Here is a 19,506-nt window from a genome sequence, read left to right as displayed (position 1 = left end):
TTTTTAAATTGCTTTGCAGATTCTGGTAAATTATTGCAGGGACGGGTGGGGGACTAGACTGTTGTCTGTCATTTTAGGAGCATCGAGAATCTCTGTTTTTCTATTTTATAGCAGTGTTTCCCATCCAGCGACATTTGTAAATGGGCACACTATCTGTAGGTTTGAAAAGTATTTGGTATATAAGTCTAATATGAAATTTAACTGAAATGGGAATTACCTTCTAAAGAATTCTCAGTATATAATATCTCAATTAATTACTTGCCTTTTGGTTTCAATAGGAATGCCCAAGGAAAAGTACGATCCACCTGATCCACGGAGGATGTACACAATTATGTCCTCAGAGGAAGCAGCCAATGGAAAGAAATCACACTGGGCAGAGTTGGAAATAAGTGGTAAGTAACTGAGGCATGGTCCTGAATTATGAACTCACTGCAAGTAGTGTGGGTTTGGACAAGTCTGGAGGGGAGTTACCTACCTTGAAGTGAGAACGCTGGGATAGGAGCTGCCAGCTGTGGTGTGTGGAGGCAAGAGCTTGGATTAGGATAACACAGGGAGCTGTAGGAGGGGTAAGGTGGGCCGAGTGGGAAATTTCCATATATAGGAAAGTTGTTAAGGTGAGGATATGGATGTGAGCTCTTGTGTTTTAAGAAGATGAAGTGAGTGAGAGCATGAATTTAAGATCTAATTTGTCAAAGAGAAGAGGGTGAAGTTGGGGTTGATCTATAGTGGTATGTTCTTACTGTAAGTAATGTAGCAGGAAGGTATTAGTCCACGAAGCAGAAGTTTTCTTTTTAAAAGCAGTTGTAAATTTTGCTCTGTTCTTAAGATTAAAGACAAACACCAAAACCTCCACAATCTGTGCAAGCTTTGAGATACTGTTGGACTTCTGAATCTTTTCTGAAAAATAAGATAATACTCAGAATTCATAAGCATGTATTTCAACTGGTGTGGACCACCAGTGTCTCTTGATTTGTAGAGTAAACCCGGGGTTTGCTACAAAAAGTGTGTTTACAAGGAAATTCAAGCAAATATTTTAAGAATTAAAAAATCACTTTGTGATGTTTAAAACTTAGACTGTAATTTTGTTTAAATATGGAGGTTCTTTAAGCGTCTGCAAAAATTGCCATGTGGGATTTGTAAATGACTGTTCAGTAGAGAAATTTATGGAAGAAGGATTAAAACAGTTCTTCAAATCGTGAAGAATCTTTCCATCCAGTTCACGGAATCTGTGTCTTGCTTCCAGTACCATGTGTCTCACCATGTGAATAACATTCTTTACTGAAGGTTACAGATGCAGAAACCTAGTTAAATGCTGCTTCAGGAATCAGCATTATATATCAGCATTAGGCTTGGAATCCTCTTGGACATCTGCTGCTCTGGATAGGAAGTGCATTAAGTGATGGCTCTTTCCCTTCATGCCTGGTAATCTCACTACAGACTGATTCCCGCCAAGGGAGGTGCTGGAGTGGAGAGCCTGGATCAGGGATGTTGATTGGAAATCCTTTCAGCTACAAGGCTTTCTATGATCACAGTCACCTGTTTGCGTTGGGGGTGGGGAAGAGGTGTTAATTCAGCTTTAAAAATGCAAAGAACTATTGATTTTTATTTAAAGCCTCTCAAAAGATTTCTTAATGAGCATTAGAGGAGCATCAATTCCCTAAGAACTGTATGCATTTGCCTTGCAAAATAAAATGTGCAATGTTTTTGTTTCGTTAATGTTCACACTGTCCTTCCCTTGCAAAATACTTGGTCTCATAATACAGAAAGCCACAAATGTTTTAACTGATCTCATTTAAATCACGTTTTTTCACTATAGGCTTTTTTATGCCCCTCATTTTGTTGTAGCTCACTGGAAATTATACCAGTATTAAACATCTTGCTGCCAGGGACTGAGTCTCAGTGTAACCTTCCCTGGGCACTAAATATGAATTCTTTTATTTTGAAGAAAATCGTTTAAGGAAAGGAATTACAAAGTGCGTGTGTTGGTATAATATTAACCAGGCTGTTGTTAACATTGATGGGTCACAGTGGGGATTTTAGAATTGTTTTAACTAACTTTTTGCCTTGGAGAAACTGGTGTTGGTACTCCTAATGCTTTTGGTACAGTGAGATGATTTATGTAAATGAAAAAGAATTTAACCCAAAGGAAAAAAAAAAAATCTTGGAGAGAAGAAATATTTTGAGACCTCTGATGGTATCTCACATTCCTTGCATGCGGCAGTGTAAAAATCTTGATTCTGTCACACAAATCCATGTTTCCACCCTTCAGTTTATACAAAAAATCATACCTTTTTTAAAATATCTGGCAATAGTTGATACAGCTTTTAGTTGAATGCCAGATGGAAATCCATGTTCTCAACTAAGCATCTTAGTCACCCTAAATATAGTGTTTCTATCTGTTCTTGGCTGGATTAATGCCATAGAGTAAAGATTTTTGGTTTGAAAGATGTGCGGAAATAAGGGGTGAACCGAAGCACTGTCTTTCATTTCAAACATAAACTATAATTGAAAAAAATCTATTTCTTACACCTCTGTTAATGATAAATTCATGGTCAGCTGGTTAATGTTTTGTCTTGTATGGAACTAGAGAAGGACAGATGTTTAAGCCTTAAGTATGAATTGGGAAAAACAATCTCAAGCATCCTTGGAAATATCTTGCGTTCTCTCACACAAAGACTAATTTGTCTATAGAATCAGCAATTAATGGAATTTTCATTTAATAAATTAATAATAATAAAACCCACAAACGAACCTCCCCCTCAAGTTCCCCGGCCCCGCACATACTTGAAAAATGCGCTATTATTGCCAAATCTATGTCTTTTAAATGTTCTGTTTTCTCTTGTACCTTTCTTCCACAGGGAAAGTGAGAAGCTTAAGCTCATCATTGTGGACACTGACCCATTTGACAGCTTTGCATCTCAGTGACAATTCCTTATCCCGTATTCCTTCAGACATTGCCAAGCTTCACAATCTGGTATATCTGGACTTGTCCTCTAATAAAATTCGCAGTTTACCAGCAGAGCTCGGAAACATGGTGTCACTCAGGTATGTAAATCCTAACAGGAGTTAAAATTGTTCTTTTATTATCTTTGTAGCAACAGCTCAAACTTCAGCATAAGTAAATTCCCCTTTCCTCCCTTCTTATCTGCCTCCCTGAATACTGGCTCTTCTGTGATCTCCTGTTCTGATGTATGACAGCACAGAATGAGCCTCAGAAGTGCTTGGTTTGATGGCAGTCACCCATTTTATATTTTTCCAAGTCAGGTTTCCTCTCAGGCATCTCTTTCCAGATTCTTTTACAAATCTTTTGTGTGGTGTTTTTCTCAGAGTAAGTGAAGCCCCCCAAAAAAATGCTTTTAACTCATAATACAGTAGGGAAAAGGTCAGATTAAACATTTATAATGGTGTTAACTACAATGTTTTCCTCTTTATTCATATTTAGTAATTATTCTTAACAATAGTTCTTCTTCTGTTTATTGTATAACAATTGCAACATGTCTAGTATCATCTCCTCCCCATCTTTGCTGTGATGTAACTGCATTCCGGTGCAAACTGGGGAGGAGAAAAAAATGATCCAATCTCAGCTTTTTTGAGGTTTTTTTTCCCTTCAATTTTGCAATGTCAAGACGTACAAAGTTAGCACGGAATGAAAACTCCTTTTGGAAGTGAAATATGAACAATGATGCCTATTTAGATTATACTTAAGGCTGCAGCATTTTACTTTGTAAAAACACTGTTACATAAATATATAAATTATTTATATAAGACTAAATATTTACACGCAACAGTCTTTTGCCCTTGACCCAAAGGAAGAGCCTTATCTTAGGTTTATTAGACAGTTGCCAGTAATTGCCTTCATGCTATTAATTTTGAAGATACTTATGAACAGCTTTCTCAAATCCAGAAAATACAGAGTCTGAAAGTAAAGAGAATGTTACTAGAAGTAAAGACAATGATAGAGAAGTGGACTGCCAGCACAGCTTTCATGAAACTGGAAGCAAAGCAAGTTTGCACATAGAAATATCTGTCATTGCATTTTCTTCCCCTTTAGAAAAGTCCGCTCTGTTGGAGAGGATTAAACTAGCTGATTAAATTGGTACTAAAAGCTCAAATTCCAGAGCAGTTCAAGTCTCAACCTTGGAGGCTGAGCAAAGGGACTTTGCTTTTTGAAGCATAATTGGCAGCTCTGCTTTGTAGCATGTTGTATAGTTGCTTTCAGCTGGAGAGGAGTCTGTTCTAAGCTCTAGTTCGTTACATTACTATTTCAATTAAAAGCAGTTATTAGTAACAGGTTTCTTCCCTTCTTTATCCAACTCCTTGGATATTGTGAGCTAGAAACCCTAAATTTACCGGAATATTCTCAAATTCATCTTTGTACTTCATTAGCCTCCTTTCAGTCTTTTTAAAACATTTTTGTAAATGTAACAGTTGTGACATGGAGATAGCTTAGCAGTGCAGAGTCATCAGTAATGTCAAGTCATTATGCCTTCTTCCCAACACTTCTCCTGATTTATTCTGGCTGATTCTGTGAAGTTTCAGCTCTGATTCTGTGAAGTCCTAAGTTTCTTTTGAGCAGAGAAGGCTAAATCTTGTAAATGTGAAATTTGTAGCTAAGGTCACAGAAGTTTTCTATTTATGACCAAAACCCAGCACTTGAGCACAGATCTCTAGATGTGAAAAGCTGTGCATGAACCCACTGTGCTCCTCAGAAATTGCAGCTGCTCCATGTTTTTTTTTCACCGTGGTGAAAGTGAAGAAAAACCCATAAGCACATCCTATGTGATAGCACATTGCAGGTCCCAGCTGGGCCGGGGTTTTGTGTTTCAGGCTGGCTCTCACTGCAGACACTTCCCCTGGATTCTGGGAAGTTGTTCAAACTAACAGTAATTCAACCCTGGGCACTGCTGGTATCCTGAGCCACAGAAATCATTTGTGCTCTCAACACTGAGAACTGATAACAGCTCTCCCAGCTCCCACATCTGGAGCTCTGGGTTTGGTCTGTACTACAGAGCTCACCCAAGACTCCTTTCATCTCTCTTTTACTGCAAGTAGTTGAAAAAAGAGATGTCAGAGCAGTAGGATTTCTGATCTTTGCAGAAAAAGGAGGAAAAAATAAACACAGTAACATGTTATCTTGGAAAGCTCAGCTGCAAAACAGATTCTCTTGACATGCTTGAAAGAACTCGAGTGCACCCCCAGGACATTTGCAGATGACACAGAGATGGGTGGAAGGGTGGATCTGCTGCAGGGCAGGAAGGCTCTGCAGAGGGATCTGGACAGGCTGGATCCATGGGCCAAGGCCAGTGGTGTGGGCTTCAGTCAGGTTGAGTGCTGGGTCCTGCACTTGAGTCACAACCCAGCAGTGCTCCAGTCTGGGGGAACAGTGTCTGGGAAGCTGCCTGGTGGCAGAGGACCTGGTGGGGGTGGTCAACAGCAGCTGAACATAAATCAGGTGTGCCCAGATGGCTCAGAAAGCTGATGGCACCTGGCCTGGATTAGCAGTAGTGTGGCAACCGGACCAGGGCAGTGACTGTTCCCCTGGGCTGGGCATTGCTGACACCACACCTCAAATCCTGGGATCAGTTCTGGGCTGCTTATTCCTTGACAGGAAAGACATTGAAACCCTCAAGTGCTGTTCTGTAGAAATCAAAAGAGTTAAATTAACTCTTGCCCTACGTGTTTCCTTTTTTTGTTTTTTCTTTTTTTCTTTTTCTTTTTTTTTTTTTCTTTTTGTTGCCCAGAAATACTCCTCAAGTCTCTAGGCACCAAGTTGTAAACACTTTGGAGCAGCAACTTTATACTGATTGATTCTATGAAAGTCTTCCCTGCTTAATGGGAATGCATTTTGGAAAGTGAAAAGCTACTAACAAGTCTATTTTGTCTGCCTAGTTTGTTGGGATATCAGAATTCAGGACATGAATTCTGTTCCTGTCTGTATATTGGTTTTGTGAGTTACAAAGCACATATTTTGTCTTGCCACTGAAATGATGAAAAGAAAACCACCCAAACCAACAGAAAATTACCGTGCTAAATGACTACTGCGTGGGTAATGCCATAGCTGTAATCATACTGCCATGATCCTGGATTTTTTAATTTGGTTTCAGGGATATAATTTCCCTTTATTTCTTAATCACAGCTGACCTGTTTCATGGTCTGGTTTGTCTGAGCTGTTACTGCATCATCACTTGTAGATACTAAAGTGTTTAATTATTGCTAATGTTCACAAAATGTCTGACCATTTAAGAGAAACTCTCCAAACAGCTCCTTTCCTCTGTACTTCAGCACAATGTGTTTTGTCTGAATGTGTGTGTCTGAGTACAGCAGGATTTCCTTAACCATTGCTGTTTAGTCTCTAAATTTTTCAATATTGTGGTTTGCTACTGTATTGATTCTCTTTTAGTTTAATTCTTTTACTGCTGCAGATAAATGTTGCTCTGTTTTCAGCCCCATATGATTCTTGCTCTATCTACAGGGAACTACATTTAAATAACAACCTGTTACGAGTTTTACCTTTTGAGCTGGGAAAACTGTTCCAGTTACAGACTTTGGGTCTGAAAGGTATTGCTGCTTTTTTCTTGGTATCTGTGCTTTTTTAGTGATACTGCTGCTGAGCTGTAATGGCTGTAGTCTGCTAGTTCATAAAATGTTACTGATTAGCAATCCCAGATGTAGCTGCTCACTCCACATTTATAAATACTGTTACTTAGGGATTATTTAGAAAAATAACAGGTTTGGCAGAGCAGTGCCCATAGAAAGAGGTTTGCTTTTTTTTCTGCAGAGTGAGCAGAAGCTTTCTGTTGCTTGCATAGGGGTTGAATGCAGTTCTGCTTTAACTAAGAAACAGTTTGTGGTTAACTGTGGTACATCTCCAGCCAGAAAGGGAACATGCTTTGTACAGCTGCAGGGTACTGTGCTATTTATGCAAGCAGCAATTTAAGTCTTTTCCCAAATTTTTTTTTTTTTTTTCCTCTGAACTGTATGGATTCTAGCTATAAAAATTGCTGACCTTGGGGAATTTCAAGTCACAAAATCAGAAGCACTAAGATATATAATACCTCTGAACACTGTTAAGTCTCCAAAGTCTGTTTATCTTCCCTTTAAAACTGGGCAATTGCAGTGTGTTGTCCATGGCAACTTTTGCAATCTCCTTATGTTTGGCAGATGACAGAGTCTTTGCTGAGATCTGACTGTCAGATCAACTGCTGGTGGATGTTTCACACCAAGCAGAGGTGACTCCTGTGTTTGTGCTCATCAGCTCTGCCTGTTGTACCACACAAGTTCTTCACCGCTCTTAGTCCAAGGACCACCTTTGGGGTGCTCAGTCCCAAGGCAGAATCAGCAGGGAATGTTGTTAAACTTCACTAGGGCTGTCCACACATCCAGGGTTTTGTGAGATTGAAGACCTGAGATCTGAAACCCCAAAGTAGTTCATAGTAGATCTTGTCTCCAAGATGTCAGTTTTCAACACTGATATGCAAGTCTGTAATAGTTCTGTATATTTTATTCAATATTCCTGTGAATTGGTTTGTAGGAAACCCACTTACACAGGATATTCTGAACCTGTATCAGGAACCAGATGGGACACGAAGGCTACTGAACTATTTGCTTGATAATTTGGCAGGTACTGCAAAAAGAAGTAAGTGATCATTCTTAAAACATTTATTTCTGCTGTGTAAAATAAATGTGATTATCACTTGTTGTATCTCTATTTTGAAATGTTCCCATAGTTTCGACAGAACAGCCACCTCCAAGATCTTGGATTATGTTGCAAGAACCAGACCGTACAAGACCAACAGGTACTGTAACACTTCAGGGATTTCTCATTTCTTCTGTTTTCCTTTTAATAAAAGCTGTTGATCTTTACTGGGAAAAAAGTTAATGCTTAAATTAACCAATCATCTCTGCAGTGCTGACCAGCCAGCTGAAGTCATTCTATCCCAACTGGAACACCTGTTCCAGATTTACCCGTCTTTTACTCTAAAGTAATTTATTTTTAATTAACATCCCTCTCACAGGGATTGAAACTGTTGTCCACAATTAGTTAAATAGTGGAATTATAACAGGCTTAATTTAGCATTTGTTGAAGAATAAAAAAAGTGGAAGCATTTGAGCATGATTTCCAAAAAATGTAGAATTGTTTTAAGTAACCAGGGTATCATCCTTGATTCAGCATTTTTGTTGCTATTGGGATTCAGGTCATGTTTAATTCTTCACTATTTTTTTTTCCTGCATAAATTGTCTGAAATACAGCCTTTTCTATTTAGCTGCACACCAAAAAAATCTTAGTGTATTTCTCAATTATTGCAGTGTCCTCTCTTTCAGGACTGAATGTACATTACTTTCTCCTGTTATTAAGGTGATTACTTCAAAGATCATGATGTTAATGCAGCTTCTACTTTGCTGTCACCTATTTGTTTTCAAAATGCCAGACTTTGACCCCAGTCAGCCCAAAATTCTTTTCCTCCATCTTCTGTATCTTCAAACAATGGTCTTGTTTCTTTTTTTCTGCATTTGAGAGGAGCTTCCAGGTATCTCATTGTTGTACTACAAATTCTGAAAGTGCTTTTTGGAAAAAAACCAAACTAACCCAGAAACCCACCAAAACAACCTTCCAAATCCATGCTGCTGGATTACCTGTCAGATTGCCCCAGACAGTCTCATTACTACTCCTGTTTCAAATACAGAGAGGAGATATTTCTTGTCCTACACCTGAATGCCTTTTTGAGGTGAAAATATTTGGGGAGTTAATTTGCCTACACTTTTTCTTTGTGTGAAAGGATCCTTACCCTGCCTATGGATCTGTTACAGTTTGTGGTGGCAGTAATTAAGATAGATTTAAAAGAATCTGATTGTAGACTCGCAGACCTTTGTGTAGCTGGCAAATACAAGTGTTCAAATACACTTACTTTGTTTTGGGCTCTTCACAGTACAGCACCACTTAGCATAAAACACATTTGTCTGCTCTTCACTGTGTTAACCCTCTAAGGGGGGGTGTTTTTTTCCTAATTAAATGCTAGAAGACAGCTGCCATAAGTCCAAACATGTAATTTGTCTCCCTAGAAGAACTAACAATTTTTTTTAGCACAGATACACATGCTGTGTTTTGCCTGAAACAAATGAAGCGTGAATTGATAAATTTGCAGAATACAAAAGTCAAGAACATAATAGTGTTTTTTTTAATCTATCAGTGTGTAAGTAAAATTATTGTTCTGCAGCCTTGTTCTCTGTCATGTGTTACAACGTCCTGTGTGACAAATACGCCACCCGGCAGCTGTATGGCTATTGTCCATCCTGGGCCTTGAACTGGGAATACAGAAAAAAAGCCATTATGCAGGAAATACTGAGCTGCAATGCTGACATCATAAGTCTGCAGGTAAAAAATACACCATTATTTCTTTCCCTTTTCTATTCCCATGTGCCAGTTTCTTCACATTAAGTGTATTTGTAGTAAATGGTCTGTTTTCAAAACCTTCTGCAAACAAAAGAAAAAAGAAGTGATGTTTAGAGCATTATTTGTTGTTTGACATCAAAAGAAGGCTCTCGGCCCCCGCAGTTGGAATGGGAACCAGCAGCTCCTGATCAAAGCAATGTTAGTGGGGGTGCCTTTGTGCCTGTGTGTGTTTGTGGGGCTGTAATTGACACATTTTCAAATAAGAGGCTTGAGATAATCATAACTCCAGGGATTGCAGAAATTCATTTATATTTTCTTAAAATAGGGATATTGCTCCTGAATTTGCATTCTCTGATGTACTTAATTCTTGGGTTTTTTTCCCCTTAAATCTAATTTGAAAGTGATTTACACTTCTGAAGAGTCTAAATAATATCTGTCTTCTATATTTTGCTAATAGTATGTTCATGCTGTGCTGCCTTAACTTTACAGGAGGTTGAAACGGAGCAGTACTACAGTTTTTTCCTGGTAGAATTGAAAGAACGTGGCTATAATGGATTCTTCAGTCCAAAATCTAGAGCTAGGACAATGTCAGAACAGGAAAGAAAACATGTTGATGGTTGTGCAATATTTTTCAAAACAGAAAAGTAAGTGATGTGGTTTGCTGAACCTTCTGATGTCTCTTGCTGTCTTTTACTTAATTTCTCAGGTTGGTCTGTAGCTCAAACAGTTTGGCTTTAACTGCTCTTTTGTAGCCAGGCAGGGTTTCATGCAGAGCATTCCTACCCATGGAAAGAGTGGTTTGTACAAGAGAGATCATTCTGTGTGGAACTAGCAATAAAAAAATTAACCTTGAAGTTTTGTTTAAGGTGAATGAGATTTCATTCTGTTTGAGCAGTGCTGGTTGGGAGTTCACTAAATTATTCTTCCCTTCTTGAGTGTGTGTGTCCCAACCATTAGGTGGTAATAATAGAAATTGAAGGAAATAATGAAAAATGAAGCAGATTTTCTTGCCTTTTAGTTTTGGGGTTTTGGTTTTTTTTTGAGTAAAGGAATTTCTAATCCCTCAAATTGCTGAAATAAGGCCTCAGATGACATTGACTTTTTGATACATTAGTCTTTGGTAAAGCAAACAACAAGATACCACTGCACACTTCTGTAAAAAAAAACCCTGTTCATTTAAGAGCTGCAGCACTTACTGGTTGTGTCATATTGCACTTGTACAACTTTGGCTGTGATGATAATAATGTCCCTTCCTGCTTCCACTCCTGTGTATCCACAAGTAAATGTACATGCCAGGTTTGGTACTAGTGGCTTGGAAAATTATTTAGTCCCTCTCTGTTAAATCTGCATGTTTGAACTAGGAACAGATGCAGAGTTACAAACACACATGACTTTTCTAGAATACCACTCTGTCTCAATGAAATGTTTTAATTGTAACTAAGGTACTGTAAACTACATGAAAATTGCTAGGAAAACTGTATCCCTTGGTTTCAGTTTAGGATTTTATGAAATTATTTGACTGGCTGAGATTTTCACATCATAAATGTGTTTGAGCTTTAATTAAAAGAATTACCAATAACATTTCCTACTGTATCTGGCTGCTGAAAAAACGTGTATATGATGTTTTTCTTTCAGATTTACTTTGGTTCAAAAGCATACTGTTGAGTTCAATCAACTAGCAATGGCAAACTCAGAAGGTTCAGAGGCTATGCTGAACAGAGTTATGACAAAAGATAACATTGGAGTTGCTGTTCTGTTAGAACTGCGAAAGGAATTGATAGAAATGTCCTGTAAGTCCCATTTCATTAATTTTTTAATAGATGGTATTTTGTAAATGAAAAAACAATTACTTTTGTTAGAGTAAACAAGAGAAACTAGGTTCTGCAGGTGAATTTGGCTTTGCAGATTGTATGTTCAGACAATTTTATTTCAAAAGAGGATTTTGGGGAAGAGTCATATTGCTTAAATGCTGAAGTGTTTTTTTTTTCCCCACTTGCATTTTTTAAGGAAAGAAAAGATATAAATACTTGAGTTTGAGTGATTTTGTTGTCTGGTTTTGTTGTTTTGTTTGGTTTTTTTTCTTAAAATTATGTACAAGTGTCAAAGAATCAGGTGGTGTTAGTTGTGTGTTTCTGGATCATGTACCTGCATCATTTTAACTTATTTTCTTTACTGTCATGCTTATACAACCTGTTTGTTCTGCCCTGTCATTCTTAATTTAGGAAATGTAAATTGGCTTTATAAGTATCACAGTGGGAACCTACTCAACCCATGGTAATATTTATCCAAATGATATTTTATTAATTCAGATTGTAGCAAACAAGCCTTTCAAGAAACACTTCTACCAAGAGAGGTAACTTAGAATGTGGATAACTTAGAATTCAGAGCTCGCTGCCTAATAAGATATGAACAGAGCCTGTTTGCTATGACAGCCTGAGGAAAGCTGCTGTAATTTTTTAGAACAACACTATTTGCCTGTAATTAGGATTATCTGTTACTTATGTTAATTTTCAGTGAATACAAAAGCATTACATGTAACAGATAGTCTGTTACTGGTCTTGAATGTGAAATATAATTCCTAGTGCTTTATATCAACTAAAATGCTTGTTAAATGTAAGAGGAGTTATCTGACCCTCTTCATTCAAATGGTATTAACCCTCCTGAAGTCATACTGGTATTTTATTTTTTTGTCCCCTCAAACATTTTGTTTAAATTTCTGTAGTAGTGTTTTCTGTTGCTGACTGGTTTTAAATAAATAACTGATTTTAAATTTTAGCTGGAAAGCCACATCTTGGGATGGAAAAGCAGCTAGTTCTTGTAGCTAATGCACATATGCATTGGGACCCAGATTATTCTGATGTGAAGCTGGTTCAGACTATGATGTTCCTGTCTGAGGTAAAGAACATTATTGATAAAGCTTCTCGTAGTCTCAAACCTGGTGTTTCGGGAGAGCTTGGAACCATTCCACTTGTACTGTGTGCAGATCTCAATTCTCTACCAGACTCTGGTAAGAGTTCTATTTCTTACTCTTTAGACTGTTTCAAGTGTGTAACAATTTAAGTTTTTCAACTTAGAGAATGCATTGTTTGATCATATAAGCTCTAGAGGTACTAAGGGGAGAGAAGGGAGAGAAGATAGAACTGTTTTATTTGTGAGTGACCTTACTGCCTGTGCTCTAGTATAGCTGTGTCTGGTCTTTCAGAAGCATTTCCATTGTGATTTTTTTTCCTCTTTGTTCTTGTATTTTAAAATATCTTCCAAAAATAACTGAAAATATGAGTTTGTTGCTGATAATTGGGTTTTCTTAACTTTTAAGCACGGAAAGATAATTTTTTACCTTTAAATTTGCTACCATACAAATAATTTGCTGTGATGTTTTAGAACTTCTAAATTTCAATACATCCCCTTCAGAAGCTCTTTACTAACATGGAACTTGGTTTCTTGACTTGGTGGCAACTTTATAAAGTGCAAGAAAAGAACACATTCAGTGACTGCCACCTTGGCTTTCTCAGGTACCCAGCTGAAGTGCTGTACTCAAGAGCCATCCTTCCTTCTTACTGCTGGTTGTTCAATATAATAATCTCCATTCCCCGTCCCCTTCCTTCTGGCCTCATCTTGGCAGCTCTTAACATCTCTTAGGGTTTTAAGGAGCAGTTACTGCTCAGCAGTGATGGGAATGTGATTCTTTTTGATCCCAGGAAGGCCAGTATCAGTAGTGGTGATTGCAATGACCAGTTCATGTTCCTGGTTGTGTTTTCAGAACAGCTAACTGCTTCTTTTACCTTCCAGAACTTTAACACAGCTGTTCTGAAGTTGAGGCACACTCATAGTTTTATGACACAAATCTAATCAATTTGGCTTTGCAGCCTCTTGGAAGTTAACTTCTTTGGAAGCAGTGTTTCAGAAGTTGGCTTTTTTGCAACACTTCAGCTGAAGAACATTGATGGCAGGACCGGAGCATAAAAGCAAGAAGAGGCAGCCAATAACTAGCATTGACAGAATTTTACTTCTGATTTTTTTTTCATCTTCCCCTTCCCAATCTATTCTTTATTAACCTTCTCTTTCTTTCTAATCAAAGCACGTCTCTTTGTTCTTGGTGACATTTGCTCTTGATATACATATACATTGCCCTGCAGTATTTTATAAGAGCTACTGTTGATTGTACTGTGTATTGTTAAGGTTTTGCTTATACAAAGCCTAAAGTTGCATGCCTCATCAAGTACCTACACACACTTACTTGCTGAATGCTTGTTAATACCTTCTTGTTTGTAATGTGTCTCCTCACAGGTGTTGTTGAGTACTTGAGCACTGGTGGAGTGGAAACAAACCACAAAGATTTTAAGGAACTGAGATACAATGAAAGTCTTACTAACTTCAGCTGTAATGGAAAGAATGGGACAACAAATGGAAGAATTACACATGGTTTCAAGTTGAAGAGTGCCTATGAGAATGGTCTAATGCCTTATACAAATTACACATTCGACTTCAAGGTAAGGACTTGCTTATATTTTGGAAAAAAAATCCATATTCAAGTGTAACTGATATGATTTGATCTATGAAGTTGTTATATAAGTTAATCTGTGTAGTTAAGTTCACCAAGTTTATACTTAAAACATAGCAAACTAGAATGCTCAACACTTCAGTCTCCTAGAAAACCGTCTTACTCTTTTTAGTAACTTACACTAGCTTTGCAAGAATTGGGGTGCTCTTAACCTTCCCTGTAAACAGTAAGAGTTTGTGTTTTAATACTCCAGGCTAAAGGACAGGGGCACTTAAGGTGTCAACTGCAAGGAAATAATCCATGGTGCTTCTGGAAAACTCTCAGTTTTTTGTTGCCCAGGGAAAACAAATTTTTTTTTTTCTTTAAAATCAGGTAAATGTGATTTGAAGCTCTGCAGGAGGTTGGAAATTGAAACCCACAGAAGCATAGGAGAAATAATAAAGGGTGGCCTTTTCTTTTGTTTTCCTAATCTATACTGAGCATCCCATGGGATATAGGAAGAAGAAATCTCCTGAATTGATGATGTGCTTTAGAGAAGGAATGGGATATTTCATTACTTGTAACACTGAGCTCACCTCTTGTTTGGAAGAATAACTTGGGACAAGAATAAATTACTAACAATAATCTTTTTTCCTCTCTTGTTTTAGGGTATTATTGATTACATCTTCTACTCTAAACCTCAGCTAAACATACTTGGCATTCTTGGACCTTTGGATCATCATTGGTTAATAGAGAACAATATAAGTGGTTGTCCACATCCACTCATCCCTTCTGACCACTTCTCACTTTTTGCACAACTGGAGCTTTTGCTGCCTTTCCTGCCTCCTGTAAATGGAATCCATCTCCCTGGCAGGAGGTAGTCAAATACATTTTAGAGGGCAACCTCAATCTAACTTGTACAATTGTAAAATCTGAATATAGAGGAGTGAGGTATGGCCAACAGGGATTTTTTTTCTTAATAATCTTAATCTTAAATCTAATTATTTGCTAAAGACATAGTAAAAGCCAGGTGCTATCAACAGACACAATTCTGAGCCCAATATACTTTGTATACTGTTCCACAGCGATTGGTGCATTTGCACCTTTCTTTAATACGTTACAATTAACCTTCCTGTTTCTTTTCTCCAACGTGACATTTTCATGCCTTGAAATAGGGAATTGTTATACAGTGTATTCTCTTTGCACAGTTATCTGTAGCACTACTTTTTTGAGGCCAGTAGGAACATCCACAGAACATTCTCCGTACTTCACTCCCTCCTTTTTCAGACTTGTTTGTAAAATATAGAATTTGAATTTAGCCTTTATTGATTGTATATGAACAACAGAAAACCTGATTTATGAGATTTTGTACTTTAAAAAAAAAAAGAAAAATCAGATTTGGAAAATGATTGTATTGTAAACTAAGGCTAAATTTTTATCTGTTTTCATGTGTTATAAAGGCCAGCGTGTAAAAGAGGTTGTCACAGGTTTTCTCTGCTAATGATTTGCACTGTTAGGGTTTCGTTAGCCCTTTTATACTACTTTTTAAGTTCAATTGAGAACATTGCTTTCAAAATCCAAACCTGTAAAATCTTAATATCTAACAGAGATAACTAAATACATTCTATTTCTGATAAAAAAAAAAAGAAAGAGGCATAGAGTTCTCACAGAACAGATAAGCTGAGCAGTGAATATAAGTAGACCTGTATGGATTGAAAGTTATTGCTGATGTGTGTACACTCAGACATTTTTCTCATCTCTAACTTTTGAAGTAAAATCTAGGGATACTTGTGTACAGCTTCTTCATTTCTGTTTTAAATATTTGTCCTATCTCCACTGTGCCTGCTTAAATTTGTTCTCAACTAGCACTGCCTGTGCATGCAGAGAGATCCTGTGCATCCTCTTTTATTTTTTTAAATAATGTTAACACTTGTGAAAATTTTATGAAGATACTTTTGTATAAGCTGTGGCATCTTTTTTTCCTTTGTGAAGCATTGAATATCACACTTTGGAACATGTTCAGGTTATGGGTACACAGTTTCTAGCTTCTAATGCCCATGCACTGCTTCTTTCAGTGTCATTGCACAGTGCCGTTTTTCCCACTAAGAGTTACTATCATGTGGATTCTCTTTCGTTTGTGTGTTCCTCAGTTTCTGAAAGTATAATTCCTTGAAGATAAAAACCTAGCCCTACATTTTCTATTAATGAAGCAGTGTAAAATAAATGCATTTTCAATACAGGTCCCAAAGACAATTCTTCAGATCATGTTTTAAAGTGACCAAGTCTTATTTTAAAGTGTCAAGCAAGACCGAAGTTACAGTGTACCCTCAGTGCCATTTGTGTCATGAAGCCAAGTATGTAACAGCTTACAAGTTTAACTTGTCTATTTGTATCCTAAAAGGGAGAATTCATCATCTCCTTAAACTAATACAACTTGAATAATCAAATGTAAAAAAAAAAAAAAAAAAAAATTAATAATGGAGATAGAGCTTGGTCTTAAACAGCTTTTGTTTCAGCTGCGGGCAGGGAAGCAAAAGGACACTGAGCATTAAGAGAAAACTTTCTAAATATTGTGAATTTTTTATATATAAGAGAGTGAATTGGTAATAATGATTCAAAATTTTATTGAAAAGTAGTCAGCACACAAGTGTGCTCAAACCGTTCTGTTTTAAGCTCAAAGTAAAAATTACAAACAGTTCGGATGTGTAAAATGTACATTTTAAAATTTCAATATGAGGAATTTTGATCTTGAATCCTTGTCTGGGACCTGATCTCTTGGGGTTATCTTGTTTTGGTTTTAGTTGTAAAAACACCAAACATGTCCAGTTTATAATCAGTACATTGAAATGCTGGTAGTATTGCTGTAGTAGATTTAATGCGTAGTGTTATTTTTTTTCTGTTTGTTTTTTGGGGTTTTTTTGTAAAGTGTGAATAAAAGGTGTTTTACTCATGTTTCCTTAATGATGTCTTGGTAATGTACATCATGACAATTTCCAGTAATGATGAGCCAATTTAGCTTGTCAGACTAAGCAAACTATTTTTCTTTTCTGATATCTGGATTGTGTAAGGAGTCCAGAAAGCTTTACAGAAGGGGAAGGGAAGCACGCACTCATTTTGTATTTTTTTAGAGGGGGATAATTTACTTTAATAGATGCTGGAGCTTGAGTGCACTTGTTAGATTCTAAAGGTTTGAGCTTTATCCAGTATGTGTTCTCCTCTATTGCTTAGTCTTAAAAAATATTTGAATTTATGACAGCATGTGAAAATATGGCCCCTTGTGCTTTTGGAGACACAACTGTTCCTGCTTAGTCACCTTATGGTCTAAGGGTCCATTTGAATAACCATTTCCTCCAGCTTTTTTAGTAGTCCACCCGGTCCTGATTGAAAACCCTCTGAATCCATTGAAGACACTCCTTTGACTTCACTGGGTTTTAACTGGACTGCAGCTGTGACTTGGGGGCTGAAGGAAGGAAGGAGAAATGTTTTGAAAATAGGGAAAGACCAGATGGCACCAAAACAGAGCTGAGATAAACTTTGTCAAACAATCTTTCAAAGAAAATACATTCTTGTGTCAAACAAATCTAACTCAAAAGTCTCAATTTCCAGCTATAACATAGAATAAGGCAATAAACCGTGTCTTCACAAAATCAAAATGTTTGCTTCATAGTTTTTAACATGAAATGGTTATTTGCAATATTTTTATTCGAGGTGGTTTTGGGTGTTGCCATAATGTACCTTCAGTGTTCTTGTTGTAAAAGCACATATAGCAAAAGTCACAGAACATCCTTGGGGTTAAAAGGATTTATTTAGTTAAGACCAGGCTTTTTTCCACTTAAAGTACACTCTGCCGTATCTTTTCTAGTTTTATTTACATTTACCAAGAATTCTGGGTGTGAAAGTGTAAATTGAACTACACCTTTAACTAAAACAATTGTTTAGAGTACAAGACTAATACCACAAGTTACTGCTTTTAACATAACACAAGTAGGGGGGGAAGAGCATATAAATTGGTGTGTGTTGTAATTATTTTGTCCTTTTAGCAGCTTTAAATTAAAGGTAAATTTGGCTAGCATTTGACTGAACTGATTTTAAGAACATTGTGTGCATCTTTGATATAACTTCAGCAATCTCTCAAGGTTGGTTTTTTTTTTTTTTTAGAGCAGGCTTAGAAAATAGCTTATGCTTTGCTTTTTCAACCATGCAAAACCTGTATGAAAGACAAAATAATTGCAACACCATTGTGGGGGAGGGGGAAAAAGAAAACTAATTACACTGTAAAACTTTGAAAAGTTCAGTTAACCGCTTCAGTAGCAAAGCCTTTCTCATCCAGCCGGACACAGTATTTTTTAGTATGTTAACTGCTATTCTTTTCTTTTGGTTGCATAAATTTGTAACACTTAAGTGTCTTGGTATGTTTAAGTAGTGTCTAAAATAGAATACCTTAGTCTTTATTCACAGTACTTCTGTATAATGTGTAATGCACTGGACTAACTCTTGTTTACCATTCATGTAACAAAAACCAGCACATTATCTGCACTAAGCTCAAAGAATGTTGCATTTGTCTATAGGCAGCTCTTCAATAAGATAAATGGGAAACTGAATATGGTCTGATGGTAAACAAGGGCTTTTACTGTTCTCTTCAGTGGAACTTTCTTCTTGGTCAAATTTTAACTAGTTAGTATTATATTTATATACAGGGTCTTCTTTTTCTTTACCAATGTATTTTCCTACTCATAGCTGACCAATAAATCCAGTATCTGTTTGAAACCTTCTTGAAGTCTAATTCATATTTTAACTTGATTCCTAAAGCTCTTCCTCAAGAGTTACACATACAGCCAAAGTGAGTGAAGTGTGTCCAGGGTATAATGGAAGCAGAAGGAACTTGATAATCCCAGAAAGATCTTGCTGTACTTCCTGTTCCTTTCTAGATCTGTGCACCAGAAATCTGCTCGAGTCAGTTGGGTTTGGATTGCAGAGTGAGGGCATGATCAGTAATGCCTCCAGAGCTTGTGGAGAACTGTGTCCAAATTTACTCAGAGCTCAACCCCTTGTCTTCATAGCTGGCCATCCTCCGACCTTCCAGCTCAGTCTGTAAGGTCAGTTGTGCAGTGGTGGTTTTGTCTCGGTCCTGTACACCCCACTCCTTCCTTCCTCTTGCTGCTCCAGAAGCACAAGTCTACTGACTTGGGGTCTGACAGCAGGAGGGGATTCAAATACTCCATTAATTTACTGTGGGAGGGGGACAAAGTGAAGACTTTGCATCTTTTTCAGGAATGAGATTCAGCAAGCTCTTGCCATTGGTGTATTTTCGTACCATGTTCCTTCTCTGCGGGTGCCTCTGTCTCAGTGTCTGTGCAATGGTGCAGCCTCACCACGTCCAGTGTGATGTTCCCATCACTGGCAGCAGCAAACTTGAGACACTTGAGAGTGTATGTGTGTGTGTGTGTAGCCATGAAGCACCCAAGACCTCTCCTGGCACTACTGCCCTCCTCAGAGCCCATGTTCAGTATGTTGGTGCTGCTTTGCTATGAAATAAGTGATCTAGTTCAGCGTTCCTGTAAATACCACAGGCCCCAGCATGTTCAGCTTGTTTGTAGGTTTGAAATGTGCTGTCTTGAAGCAGCTCTAAGTCCCC

General features: G+C 37.5%; 1 protein-coding gene across 5 annotated transcripts in view; it reads left to right on the top strand.

Annotated features, from left to right (window-relative positions):
- CNOT6 (CCR4-NOT transcription complex subunit 6) overlaps positions 1-18,638 on the top strand; it is a 32,993-nt gene extending 14,355 nt beyond the window's left edge. For 4 of the 5 annotated variants that reach the window (XM_069028555.1, XM_069028556.1, XM_069028554.1 and 1 more), the window contains 11 exons: positions 279-392; positions 2,859-3,045; positions 6,473-6,558; positions 7,532-7,636; positions 7,728-7,796; positions 9,216-9,373; positions 9,881-10,035; positions 11,027-11,181; positions 12,168-12,398; positions 13,679-13,881; positions 14,540-18,638. In XM_069028555.1, the coding sequence (XP_068884656.1) occupies positions 281-392; positions 2,859-3,045; positions 6,473-6,558; positions 7,532-7,636; positions 7,728-7,796; positions 9,216-9,373; positions 9,881-10,035; positions 11,027-11,181; positions 12,168-12,398; positions 13,679-13,881; positions 14,540-14,752 (1,674 nt within the window). In that variant the 5' untranslated portion in view covers positions 279-280 and the 3' untranslated portion in view covers positions 14,753-18,638. The remainder of the gene's footprint in view (positions 1-278; positions 393-2,858; positions 3,046-6,472; positions 6,559-7,531; positions 7,637-7,727; positions 7,797-9,215; positions 9,374-9,880; positions 10,036-11,026; positions 11,182-12,167; positions 12,399-13,678; positions 13,882-14,539) is intronic. The other variant, XM_069028558.1, reaches the window with a different exon arrangement.
- The last annotated feature ends 868 nt before the right edge of the window (positions 18,639-19,506 follow it).

Source organism: Aphelocoma coerulescens, chromosome 13 (assembly GCF_041296385.1).
Source record: "Aphelocoma coerulescens isolate FSJ_1873_10779 chromosome 13, UR_Acoe_1.0, whole genome shotgun sequence".
Classification (NCBI taxonomy): domain Eukaryota; kingdom Metazoa; phylum Chordata; class Aves; order Passeriformes; family Corvidae; genus Aphelocoma; species Aphelocoma coerulescens.
This window is presented reverse-complemented; position numbering and strand designations above follow the sequence as displayed.